Below are 13,784 nucleotides of genomic sequence, written 5' to 3' on the forward strand. Positions count from 1 at the left end.
CTATCGTAAAGTCAACAACAGCTTTCGTTCGAAGCCAAACTCTCACGTTGGAAGCCAAAAGTATTGCGCTAAAATGGCCGAGGTTTGTTGGAGAAGATTTTTGAATTAAGGAGGCAGTCTTATTCGCATTGAAACCGGGGTCGGTCATAAAAAATAATATTAAGTGAAAGTGTCTTGATGTATTATTGAGTTAGTGAATTAAGGTCTGCACCAATAAAGTAAAATTAAAAAATAAAAATTATATTTTTTTTAATCAACCAATTTTTTGTTTTAGTCCTTCAAGACGGCCAGACACAACCAATGCATTTGTTTTGCACAGAAGTCCAAGATAATTAAGTTATAATATTAAATGTGTTTTAACAGTTCAAAAGCTACATTTAGTTCTCGACGAAATTTTTTCTGTATGCCACAATTCAAAAGGAATAAGATACACGATTTTTTATATAATACACAGTGCTATAATGTGCATTTCTGCGTCAGTGATTTTTAACTTCGCGCCTAATTTCGCAAGAAAAATAATTATTTCTAAAAAAGTACGGTCTGGGGAAATTTCGCCACCCTACGCTAAGGGTAAATTCGCACCTATTTTAAATACATATTTTTATATTTGACGAGCTGGCTAACGAACAGACTACCAGCAGCAGCAACAAATATAGGACGTCAACAAAAATGGTACGCTTGATCAGTGTAGCATATTTTCAGGCGTTAAACTCCCTACATTTTTCAGGTGACGAAATTTCCCCAGTTGTGTGGTGATTTTACCCCCCTGTGTGGTGAGATTGCCCCAGTATATTGGTTTTACATTTTATTTTTTTATAAATCACCAAGCTAATTAAAAAAATAGGGGAATGTCACATTTTAAAGCTTGGTGCTAACCGCATTCAACAATAAAAATAGAAATATGATAACGTGTCTCAAGATGGACAAAAATAGCTTTGAAAAAATGCTGACGAAATTCCCCCACTCTCCCCTACTTCGTCAAAGATGAAAAAGTTAGAAAAAATGCAAACATACTGGTTTTCGGTTTTTAGGAGTGTATTTTTAACGAAGCCATTTTTGCCAGCATTAATGCATTTTTTCGAACTTTTTCAACATTGACGAATTGTAGCTTCTAAACAGTTAAATGAAACTCAATGCAGTGTATAAGTTCAAGGACATTCTTTTACCTGTAAAATAAGTCTTTTGTGGTTGAAATCGGTTAACCACAACTCGAGTAATAGTCTAGTCACATTATGTGGGATAAACCATCGAGTGAGCCAATAACCCGATTACTCCAAAAAAGTGTTTCCACTGGGTTAACTCCAAATATCGGGTGATGACATCTAGTGTTTGTTGTTTTTATGGTTTATTTGACTAGGGATGGACCTTCACCGATAGGAAATAAATACAAAATATACATAAAAATACAAAAAAATACTCCGAAATACCAAAGACCCTAAAAGTACCTCACTTTTGCCCCCATCTAGTTGCCTATACCCACTATGTAAAAAAAACAGGGTTATGTCAATAACCCCATAACTCCATAACTCCACCCCAGTGTAAATAGACTATTAGATATTAAAAAAGTGTCAAAAACGTTTTTTACATTTAAAAAAAAATTGGATCCATAAAAAAAAGTTTAAGTGCCATTTTCTTAATCAGAAAGACGTACCTTACACCCAAAAAAAATTCGATTTGAATCGTAGGTCAATTTGACCTTTTTATACCCGTTACTCGTAGAGTAAAAGGGTATACTAGATTCGTGCAAAAGTATGTAACAGCTAGAAGGAAGCGTTTCCGACCCCATAAAGTATATATATTCTTGATCAGGGTCACTAGCCGAGTCGATCTAGCCATGTCCGTCTGTCCGTCTGTCTGTCTGTCTGTCTGTCTGTCTGTCTGTCTGTCTGTCTGTCTGTCTGTCTGTCTGTCTGTCTGTCCGTCTGTATGAACGCTGAGATCTCAGAAACTACAAAAGCTAGAAGGTTGAGATTTCCCACACATATTCTTTGGCTTCCTACGCAGCGCAAGTTTCTTTTAGCCGAGCGCCACGCCCCCTCTAACGCCCACAATCGCCCACTAACGATTTTAAAATGGGTCCTGCGCCCACATCTTTAAAGATTTCCGAGAAGTATAAATGCAATTTTGTTGTGTATATTTATACCTATCGAAATGTAGAAGACATTTTTCAAATCGGACCATTCATTAAAAAGTTATACGATTTATAAATTGTCAACATATATCTATCTCCCTCGCACTCCCTTTAGCTGAGTTACGATTATTAGTCGGGACACCAACCCGACACAGCGTTCGCACTCCCTTTAGCGGAGTGACGGGTATTAGATAGTCGGGACACCAACCCGACTATAGCGTTCTCTCTTGTTTAAGATCATTTTTAACTTGATATGGGGCCAGGTAAATGTGATATGGTCGAAAATGCAAGAACGAAAATTTTCATTATTCCTGACCAAAACTTATTCTAGTGCGAGCGAGAAAACATGCTTGAAGTACGTCAGTTCGAATTTCGAATACGTCTTTCTTGCTTCCACTCATGTCATTTTGCTCGCCATATTGATTCTTGCGCTATTTTTCGAAGTTAGAGAATCTCCGAGAGAGGGAATTCGGCAAAATGATATTATTTAATGTAAATTTTATAAATATTTCAGGTAAAAACGATATGAGTAGGAATAACCAGAAAATTACCCGGACTTATCGATTTTACGGCGACGTGCTTTTTTTTGTGTGTACCGGAAAACAAAAGTTTCTTTCATGGTATATTTAATCAATTTTTATACCCGTTACTCGTAGAGTAAAAGGGTATATTGTATTCGTGCAAAAGTATGTAACAGCTAGAAGGAAGCGTTTCCGACCCCATAAAGTATATATATTCTTGATCAGGATCACTAGCCGAGTCGATCTAGCCATGTCCGTCTGTCCTTCTGTTTGTCCGTCTGTCTGTCCGTATGAACGCTGAGATCTCAGAAACTACAAAAGCTAGAAGGTTGAGATTTTCCACACATATTCTTGGGCTTCCTACGCAGCGCAAGTTTATTTCAGACGAGCGCCACGCTTCCACTAACGCCCACAATCGCCCACTAACGATTTTAAAATGTGCCTGGCGGTCACACCTTTAAAGATTTCCGAGAAGTATAAATGCAATTTTGTTGTGTATATTTATACCTATCGAAATGTAGAAGACATTTTTCAAATCGGACCATTCATTAAAAAGTTATACGCAATCCAAAAATATATATCCATCTCCCTCGCACTCCCTTTAGCCGAGTGACGGTTATTAGATAGTCGGGACACGAACCCGACTATAGCGTTCTCTCTTGTTTTTTGTAAACTGGTGTAATTAATGGCGAATCGCCGTTGAATGAAAATCACAGGCGATTTTCTTGAATCAATGGCGATTTTTTTTATGAGTGTCCCCTTAATAATAAAAAAGTATTCCTTAGAATAAAATATGTACCCACTGACCAAAACACCTCTTTTTATTATGGTGATTAATTTGCTTTTATTTTTTGGGTGTAGTGGGCCAGGAATTGTTTGTCAATCCATCGATGTATGTAGTTACCTTTAAATCGTTGTATGTGCTTGTTTTATTCGATTCCTTTTCGTCCTTTGCCGTCCATACTGGAAAAGTAATTTCAACTCGTTCGCGAAGGTATGGATGGCAAAAGCCAAAAGTCGCTGACAGACGACATGGCCTCGCCCACATACGGCACGGAGGTGCTCATTGGCAACTGGGCCGAGCGCCGCTTCGCTGTGGTGGAGCAGAGCAACGCTATCCTGCCAGGACTCCGAGTCAGTGGCTGCGAGTACCACCGGTCACTATGCCAGGATACGTACACAAGGGCACCGTTCGATCGTGCCGATACAGTTCCCTTTTTCGTAGATCATCGCAAGTTGGCTTTCCAGAACTTTATGAGGAACCGGAGGTCGTGCTTGAACCTTGTAGACCATGAATCGCTAAAACGAAACTTCACTACAACCAACACCCTTGAGTTCCAAGAGCTTCCGCGACTGCGTATCTTGCTCGCAAAAGGGGAAAATGAAAGGAGCGGTCCCCCAAAGCAACCGACGGACGTGGACAGACTGCAGGCCTTTGGAAATCTTACGGAGACACATAACTATCTCAATCGGTTTAAGTGCGCGAAACTACTTGACGAGGTCAGCAACATGCAAACCACCTATTCAGCCAGCTTCAACCGCCCGTGGAAGAGCAAGCCAATCTTCGAGTTCGGACCAGACTACGACGGTGTAGTCAAATTCGATTTGGCTTGCTAGCGCCGGTTTCTTCTCGATATCTTGCAAAAATTGTAATAGTGCAGTTAATAGAAACTCAATCCTCTATATTACAAGATTCAATTTATTTCAAATCATTTTCTTGTATAATATTATGGGTTCGTATTTTAAGTAGTTCTATATTTTGGATGCCAGAAATTCATTTTTTTTTTGTTGCACATGCCGAAGCATTGGCTTTTCCACGTATCTTTTTAGTGAGCTATTTTTTATTTGGTGTCTGTTTTGTTTTGGAAATTAGTAGGTCGATAGATGTTTACAATACTTTTGCGTTTACCATTGTTTTTGCTTTGTTACAGAATATATATTTAAATATTAATTAATTATTACAAAAAGTAAAATTTTACGACATTAAACTAGACGACGCAAGATTTCGCATAATTTTACTTGCTTAAATATTTTATTTTTGACTCGGTAATATTTCTTTGCCTTAAAATCTTATTTATTCATTTTTTTGGGTTCGATTAATTTTGGGCTGCCATGATAGGTTTCTTTATGTATTTTTGTATATTTTTTTTTTGGCTGACGATTACTTTTAAAATGATTCTTAAAATCTAAACCAATGGAAATTTTGTAGATCTGAGTGTGTGGTGGAGAATGTTAGTGTGTAATTTGGTGGTTCCATGTTCCACGGGTTTTGTGTGGGGTTTGTGATTTTGGGGGATTATTTTAGTTTGGCTGGGGTAATGAAATTTCTTGATATATGTTTGCATATATAGTGCTTAATTTTTGCTTATAACAATTACAATTTTGAATTTTTGTTTTTTTTTTGGGTTTAGTAATTTTTATTCTTTTGACGGTGAATTTTGTTTATTCACTTCGCTTTTTCCTTCTAAACTTTCACTTTTAGTTCATACTCAAAGTTGGGTGCCTTTTGATCCATTTAATTTTCTCTTACATTAAATACCCTAAGTATTAATTTTTACCATTACTTAATTTGTATTTAAAAAATGATGCTTATACATTTGGCTTAAACTTAAATTTTGGTTTTGGTTGCTCCGAAAAATGTAATTAAACGTGAATTGTCTTTAAATAGTTGCCATGACTCGACCTTGCACTGTGCAATCAATTTTGGAATGACCGAGATTAGTTGTTTTTTCCGAGAATTTTACTTTAGAATTGGCCGAGAAAGAATTTATATAATTAGTTCAAGATTTGTATCTTGTTTTATTTTTATTCAATGCCAGTGGTTAAGTCACCATTTTTTATTCCGATTTTGATATCTAAAGTTTCTTATTTTCGCTTAAGTGCGATTTTTTGTCGCAAAACATTTACTTCGAAACGTTTGTTATTTTCTTGAAAGTTGCCCTTTTAGCTTTCATTGTAAATATTTCTGATTTAGAGAACCATTTATTAAATTCAACTTTTTTAATGGTTTAAACCTTGTTTTTGATTCAGCCTAAACAAAAATTGTTGTATGCAAAAATTTGTTTGCTTGCAGTGTTACTTGTATTTTTTAAAAATTGTTGATGGTTGATTCGGTAATTTTAATCTGTTAGTGTAAAACCAAATTCGAATTGTCGTTTCTTAACTGAGGATTGGTTTAGATTGAAAATAAACTCTGAAGATTGAATAAAATAAGAACAAAATGTTTACATTATGTGTTGTTATTGAATTTGATAAGCCAGTTTTATTGTTTACGTGCAATCTGTTTTTAGTATTTTTTTTTACCAATTAATTAAATTTTTACCAGAAAAGTGAGATTTTTGTTTTCTTGTTTGTTTCTTGTAATATAAAAAAGTTTTACATTATTTTGCTTTGATTTTCACTGCGTTGTTTTTTATTTATATATGTATGTATAACTTGCTTTTTACACTCAATCGATTAAAAATTATACAAATTCAAATATAAAAATGCTTAACAATTTTTAGCTATTGTTACCTCTGCTGTTGCTGTTTTTGCGTTTGCCTCTTTAAAAAATATATTTTTATAGGTAGTTAGCTTGATCTTGCGTTACGTTTGCTGTATACTTAAAATCACCGCTGTTGGGTTTTCGATATTCGTTTTTGATTCGGTTTAATCTGCTTCATTTCAACACTTCTCATTATCATCTGCTTCTGCTTTTTCTATTAGTTGCTCAGTTAGGTTTTGCTGATTCTGTCTATTGTATAAAAGTCGGTCAATAAGAAAAAAGTATTATTATTGTACTATGGTTTCTGCTGCTGCGGTATCCGTTGCATTTGTTGTATATGTTGTAAATGAAAAGATTTGTTCGGTTTATTGTTTAATTGTATCAGGCTATTGGCTATTGGCTGGCCCAGGGCAGGTACTTGTCCTGATCCTGGCAGTATAGTATCACTATTGCTTTGTTTGATTTTACTTTGGTTTTGATTCGGTTTGATGGTTTTGATTAAAACGTCTGCTCAACAAACCAAAAATCTGTTAGTCCTCAATTAAATTCTCACTTTCTGATAAAAATAAATTAAACTTTTTTCTGTGTATGTCACAAAAACGTAATCGACTATGGAGCAGTGGCCACTCTTCTGCAAGGATATGTTGCGTTCAGCTGATTAACTCATTGCGATACTTCATGAACTGGATCGTACCTTTTTTTCATCCCGCTTAAACATTTTTGGTTGCTGTTCTTCGCTTTCCGATTTTTTGGTGCATTAGCTATTTGTTAGCAAAATTAGTGAAATAATTGATTTACTTACATTGGTACTATTGCATTTGCAGTTGCAGTTTGTGATTGCTTATGTACAGTTAGAGTTGAGTTTCAATTAATAATAGGTTCATTCCTTCCCACTTTCGGGATAGTTGCATAAATAAAATTTGTTTCTATTGACTCTGCTCAGTTGTTATTTCTATGGTAGTTATTAAATTGTAGTCCCTGTCAATTGTTTATAATTACAAACGTATATATCAAAGTAATTTCAACATAACAAATTGTGTTCTCTTATCTGATCTAGTCTGATCCTTCTGAATATTAAACTTATCGTAAATCATCGCATTTGATGTTGTCATCCCTTACTCACAGGGGAGCGCAAGGTTTAAAATTATATTTCATTTGCATACTTCACTTAACACTTAATGGAATATTTTGTATGTCTGTTAAGTAAATGTTACTATATGTTCTCATTTAAAGTTTGTTTTTCGGCATTTTCGTCGATCCCCGCCGACTTTTACTATTTTTTTGCTGTTTTTCTCAGTTGTAAGCTGTCTGATTGATTTATTTTCGTATTGTTGCTGTTGTGTACCGATATTCTAATTTTCTTTTTATTTGAGAGCTGTATTCATTTCTTTTTTGTCGGTTTGCTGTAAAAGTTATGTAAAATATTTTCGGTACTATTTCATTTGATTTGTTCCTGTTGCAAAAACAACAATTCGTATATAATATAAATAAATTAATTGATTTCTGTTTGTTATAAATTACTTGTTCTATGGGCACATTGTGTCTATTGCAAATAGTGAACGGTACAGGTAGCATAGAAACAGACTGGGACCTTACACTGAAATTGGTCTTTAGAGACACAGATCTTTGAACATACTTATATAAATTCCAAAGATTCTGGATTGAAGTGTGCATTAATAATAAACTAAGACAAATCAAATTTCGTTTAGGGAAATTACACATCGTTTTAGTACTTATATTTCTCTTGATAGGCTGTCTTGAGCTGTATAAAAATAAATTTAGTAACAACTTAATAGAACATTTTTGATTTAGATATTTATTTAGATAATAAATAGAGAAAAAATCGGTCCCAATGGTGTATCTATGCATTGCTCGCCCAGGTCTTTGCAATATTTGAATATAGAGTTTTTATCAATATCGCCACATCGGCTTAATTAACAACTAACGAGGCTATTGTTGTTTTGGATTATTTCATTACATTTTTCAATTTGGACTCTTGTAAAGTAAAACCAGGTTATGGTTGAATTCTTGCCATTTCAGAACAGTATTTTAGCCGGCGTTCAATACAATTAAAAGTCTGTAATTGCTCCTATTGACGCAGCTGGCTGCTGTCACAAACTTTTTAAGGTTACGTCAAATATAAGTAGATATATCATATATATAGAGAGTATGCCTTAAATAGGTTAAAAAATATAGTACACCATACATATAATATAAGAGTTTAGGGTTTTCCATATGCTATACGCTATTTTGCAATTGTTTCAATTTTGTTTCATCATTTGCTTTTGAATTTCATTAATTTTATTTTGAGTGACTTTACTTCATTTCATTCCTTGGTAATCGCTTCCATTTCGGATATTTATTAATTTAACAAAAAGTATCTTTGGAAATCGAATTAAATTTATCAACTATGCGTTACCCACAATTTTAAATCAAATCAAACAGCTGTTCAATGGTCTTTTTTATCTTTGTATATATTATTACTTCTCGTTTTCATTTAGAGTTATCAGTATCGCTATTATGCCTCAGTTTTTTAAATTAATGCTTACCGTTGCTATTTCAATGTGTATTTATCTATTTTTTTAATATTTTCTTTTCTTTGCTGATTTCTTTGAGTTATATTTTGTTTGTCGGTTGCTTTTATGCTTGGTGGTTGACTTAAAAACTATTATCACTATTGCAGAAAGCGGCTGTACTCAATTATAATGTATTCGCTTCTGGAAATTGTGGGATGGAGAGTTGGGTTTTCCACAGGTTATACTGCCCTCCATCCCTTTTCTTTTCCTTTCTTTTCTGTTTCGAGTTTGCTTCTTTGTTGTTTGTATGTTTGTTGTAGGCATTTTCTATTAATTTTGCTTTTCATTGGGATTGAGCTATATTCTGAGTCCGAAATGAAAGCCGGAAAAGTAATTATTTTTGAATTATCCTCAAATATTATTCTGATATTATATTTTTCTATTTATTATGATTTTTTTTACTTTTATTATAATTTTAGTTTATACTTTTTTAAGAAGAAAGGATTTTACTTTATTTCAAAATTTTTTCATTTTGGAGTTTCAGGGTATCATGATTTCTCATCGAAACGCAGTTTTCAGATTACTTTCATTTCTCATGTTTGATCTTTTTTGACGATTTTGATGTGCCAAGTATAAAATATGTCCATGCCTCTGTTGTGTTTGTGATTTTTGGGTTTGCTTTATGGTTACATGTTACTTATGTTTACTTATTATGGCTCTTTGATACTGCAATTAAAATTTCTGCTATAAAAATTACTTGTATTTGTACTCTTGGTTATTTAAATTGGGCTATTGTTTTTGTTAGGTATGCTGTAACTTTGTTTGTGTTTTCCTATTTCTTCCATAGCAGTTTGTTTTATCTGCGTTGTGTATCTGAAGCTATTTACTTTCTTCGGCTGTTTGTCAGGGGTTATATAATTGTATGTTTCGGTTCAGGTCCGGTCTATGCGGCTTGACATGCTGAAGCCTTTTTATATTGAAAAATTGGCTGTCATTACAATGCCTTATGATCATTGAAGTTATGCTTCATCGATGTTCATTTGCACACCCAGAAAAAAAATTCCCTTGATTTAAGTCCACGTTCCTTAAATTAAGGAACGATGGACTTTAAAGCCATTGTTCCTTAAATCAAGGTCAATGGACTTAAATTAAGAAAATGTTTTTTTCTGAGTGCAGTTTCTCTGTATATTTGTCCCGGCTGGTATGTTTTTGGTCTTCACTTACTGATGCTCCTTAGAAATATTCCAAGAGCAAGATTCCACTGAAGCAGCTGGTCTACTTCTTTTTGCAGCTTTCTTTAACTAATCTTTTCTATGACATCTTGTTAGCAACTATAAAATTAAATAAATAATACAGTAAAAACTTAAAATAGGAACCAAATTCAAATCATATAAAACAATAGATAATCGGAAATATATAGTATTTTACAGAACATTAATGGAGTATAGTCTCCAGGTATGTTCTGCAAAATGATTTTGGAGCATTTTAAAATTTTGTTCTTAGTCTCTGTCTTTATGCTAGATTTTGTTGCGCCTAAATTTATGTTTTTGTTTTTGAGTAAGTGTATGCTTTAAATTTTGTGTTAATGCCTAAAATGTACAAAAGTTTTACGTTTAGGTTTTTTTGTTTTTTAATTTGCATTTATCACAGCGACATTCAGTCTAAATTTTGCTTTTATTGGAATTATAGCATAATTTGCCATAATTTACTTTGATATAATCGTTTTAATAAATTTTTTCATTTCTCTTTTAACTAAAACTAAACATAATTTTGATTTAAAGCCAAAGGTTCTTGCGTGTGTTCGTCGTTTGTTCATCGATTTTATATTTTCGATTTTTAAAGCCGAAAGGATTAATAAAATTTTGTCTAAAAGGCCTAAAGTATGGCTACAGCTTAGTGATAAACTGTGTGTTTTTATAGCAAATCATGCTGATCATTCCGATCAAGTCTCTTTGGTCTAATTCCAATAAAAGCCACCATATTGGGTACCATATACATTTTTGGATGTTGGTTGTCCTTATGCCAGAGCATGCGATATTTTCGTATTTAACGTTTTGTTCCGCTATAAATTTTAATTTAGATGTGGAATTATCATGTGCCTAAAAGTGATTTTAAAATTTTGACTAACATTACCGTAACCGTAGGTTTTGTAAAATATTTTACAAAGGAAACAATTTGTTCAAACTATTTATAAAACTTTTGCTGGTAGATTTACATTTAATTTAAGCCGAAATATGCTATGTACAATTTTGAATAATCCATTGTTGCCGAAATTTTTGCCAGCGACACTCATATCACAAAAACCAGACGCCTGCCCAAGCCGAAATAGTCGTAGTTTTGTGTAATGCCAAAATTGTCAGAGTTACCCCGTGTATAAGGTAATTAAAAAAAATAATTTGGTAAGGATTAAAGTAAAAAAAACCGAAGAAATAAAAACTTAAAATCAGATAAATCATATATTTGTTTTATTGAAATAATTAAATAATATATCCAAACATAATTTATATCTTTAAGTTTAAAAACAGTGAAAACAAATCGTATTCGGAGCACTTGCTTGGATTCCAATAGAAACTTAATTGACTAATCACTAAATTTATGAAATAATGAGTAGATACTTTTTAAGGTGAAACGACTAAACTAAAGTTAATTTCTGCTCTTTCGCGATTTTTCTTTACATACATACATAAATATGTATACTTTTATATATAAATATGTAGGAAATATATACTAAAAGATTAATAACAATCATAAATGCTTTGACGGTACATTGGAAAATTTGATAAGAAACTAAATTTGTCGATTATATCCACACAGTTGGCATGGGAAAAACGTGGGTGGCGAGGGGTCGTGTGGCTATTAAAACGGTGGATCAGATTGAATATAGGTTTGAAGGTTGTTACTTGTTCATCTATTATCTTTTGACTATTGTTCATTTGTATGGCACCTGAAGAGTCACATTTGAATTGCCTGCTATATAAACATTACGTTTCTGCTCATTTTTTTGTCTGCCTTGTCTGTGTGCAATTGTGTGGACATAATTGGGTTAAACGTATGCCTAATTACTAAATAAAAACTCAACATAAATTACACATACATAATTAGTTGGGGAAGACAACAAATGAATCCTAGTTCAAAGTACCTATGGATAATAAACTTCTTATTCGTTTTTCGTATCATTAAATTGCATTCCAGTATTGTTTTATACACTTTAAAAATCACATATCAATTGAAATGAAAAAGAAATTTCTAATAAGAGTTTGGTGGCTTCGGTCAATCCTCTTGGCTTAGCCAAGATATTAACCCAGCATAATCCGATCAGCCACATTTGTTAAACAAAAACTCCAACACATCAAAAAATCTAAAGAACAGAAATGAAACTTTGATGCTGCTTTAAAAAACAAATTGCTCAGCGCCCACGTCTGCGTTTCCCTTTTCCATCCCTTTCCCTCTTCCCTTTCCACCTCTCCTTCATCCTATCGCGCCATTTATCCTTTGTCCCGAACAGGTTCTAGCTGCCTTATCTATCACGTCACACGTACACACTCATCATATCTGCCATATCTGAGCTATCCTAGTTTTACGCCTAAGTCGTATATCTTCGGTCGATGTCGATGACGCACTTTTCATGTTCTCGAAAGTCCTCGTGTTTGTGTGTATATAAATATTTGATGTATTTTTAGTCTTTAAAGGTGTTGGGTGCTTAATCAAAATTATCAAAAAGGAATCGTATAACGTTGTGTTTGGCTCTCGTTTCTCCTTCTTTCTGCTCCTTGCTTCTCTTACACATTGACCATTTGCATTTCATGTTTATGGTTTATATTAAAGGAGTTTAGAGTCCTTTTCAAAAAGACTAGTACTCGTCCTGTTTGCGTGGTTGCGTCTCATCCTATCAGCTCCTCTCGGTTCGTTCGTTTTCCATTACCAAAACTGTGTTTTGTGGTTCTAAGATTAGTTTTAAAAACTAGGAGAATTTGTATGCGTCTAATACTAGAGAACTAAGCGAACCTATCAATTATCGTGAATAGTGTATGTTTTTCAACTTTGAATTCCTGCCCTCCGCTCCTGTCTCTCCTACTGATGACATCATAGAGATCCGAATATCGAGTGTATGTGTGGATGAATGGGAATCGCGTGTGACAGAGTCGGTGGCGGTGGAGGCGCAGCTCCGTTGGCCACCGCCGGGTGACCCGGATGTCCCGGGTGACCCGGGTGGACCGTGTGCGAGGCCGGTGGTGGGGGCAGCGTAATCGAGAGCGTCACAGTCTGCGGCGCCGCCACTGGAGATGCGTGGGCGGATGAGGGCGCGGCCGCGGTTGCAGCGGCAGCCGCTGCTGCAATGTGATGGGCGGACGACGTGGGCGGCGCGGGCGGCGGCGGGTGGTGTTGCTGCTGCCCCGCCGAAGGCTGTTGCTGCTGCTGTGCCCCTGTTGCTCCAGTGGTGGGATGTCACTGGGCCACCACGGAGGCGGAAGCGTTCTGCTGCACCACCACGCCGGAGGCCACCGAGTTGGCCACTGTCACGGTTACCGGCGGCGTGGGTCCTCCGTTGGCGTGTGCCACGCTGGGCTGCTGGGCCTGCTGCTGCTGCGCCTGGAAGGGATGCTGGAAGGGCGGTCCGTAGCATTGTGGGAAGTAGAGCTCGTTCTTCACCACCGACTGCTGGACAACGGCGGCGGCTGCCGCGTTGGACGCCAGGCTGCGCACCGGGAGGATGTTAGCCTTGTTGTCCACCGTCGACGGGTTGTTGTTGTTGAGGAACTGCTGGGCCGCCAGGCTCTTGGCGTCGTTCATCAGGTGATTGGCCACCGAGGTCACCTGTGCCACGGCGTTGTTGTTCTGTTGTTGCTGCTGCTGCTGCTGCTGTTGCTGCTGCTGTTGCTGCTGTTGCTGCTGCTGCTGTTGGTGTTGCTGCTGCTGCTGGCGCCGCACCTTGGTGGTGTTGGGATTCATGTGGTTGTCGATGTGCTTGGTCACCTCGTTTTCCGTGGCAAAGCGCCGACGGCAGTTTGGCATCGGACAGCAGAACGGGCGATCGCCCTGCGTAATGAGACAAGAATTCATGTATTAGGACTGTGGTCTAGACTACTAGGGATTATTTCTCAACTAGCATTGGAGTCCTGCCCCACTACACT

At 35.9% G+C, this 13,784-nt stretch overlaps 2 protein-coding genes across 6 annotated transcripts in view; one reads left to right on the plus strand and one right to left on the minus strand.

Moving 5' to 3' along the window:
* The first annotated feature begins 3,527 nt into the window (after positions 1-3,527).
* On the plus strand, positions 3,528-4,361 carry LOC108068520 (uncharacterized). Its single transcript, XM_017158148.3, has one exon. The coding sequence runs from the start codon at positions 3,649-3,651 to the stop codon at positions 4,267-4,269; it is 621 nt and encodes a 206-aa protein (XP_017013637.2). The 5' UTR covers positions 3,528-3,648; the 3' UTR covers positions 4,270-4,361.
* Positions 4,362-5,407: 1,046 nt separating this feature from the next.
* The window catches only part of jim, a 36,603-nt gene continuing 28,226 nt past the window's right edge, over positions 5,408-13,784 (minus strand). For all 5 annotated transcript variants that reach the window (XM_070215756.1, XM_070215754.1, XM_070215755.1 and 2 more), the window contains one exon: positions 5,408-13,689. In XM_070215756.1, coding sequence (XP_070071857.1) covers positions 13,099-13,689 — 591 coding nt within the window. In that variant the 3' untranslated portion in view covers positions 5,408-13,098. The remainder of the gene's footprint in view (positions 13,690-13,784) is intronic.

The sequence above is a fragment of the Drosophila takahashii genome, chromosome 3L, assembly GCF_030179915.1.
Source record: "Drosophila takahashii strain IR98-3 E-12201 chromosome 3L, DtakHiC1v2, whole genome shotgun sequence".
NCBI lineage: Eukaryota > Metazoa > Arthropoda > Insecta > Diptera > Drosophilidae > Drosophila > Drosophila takahashii.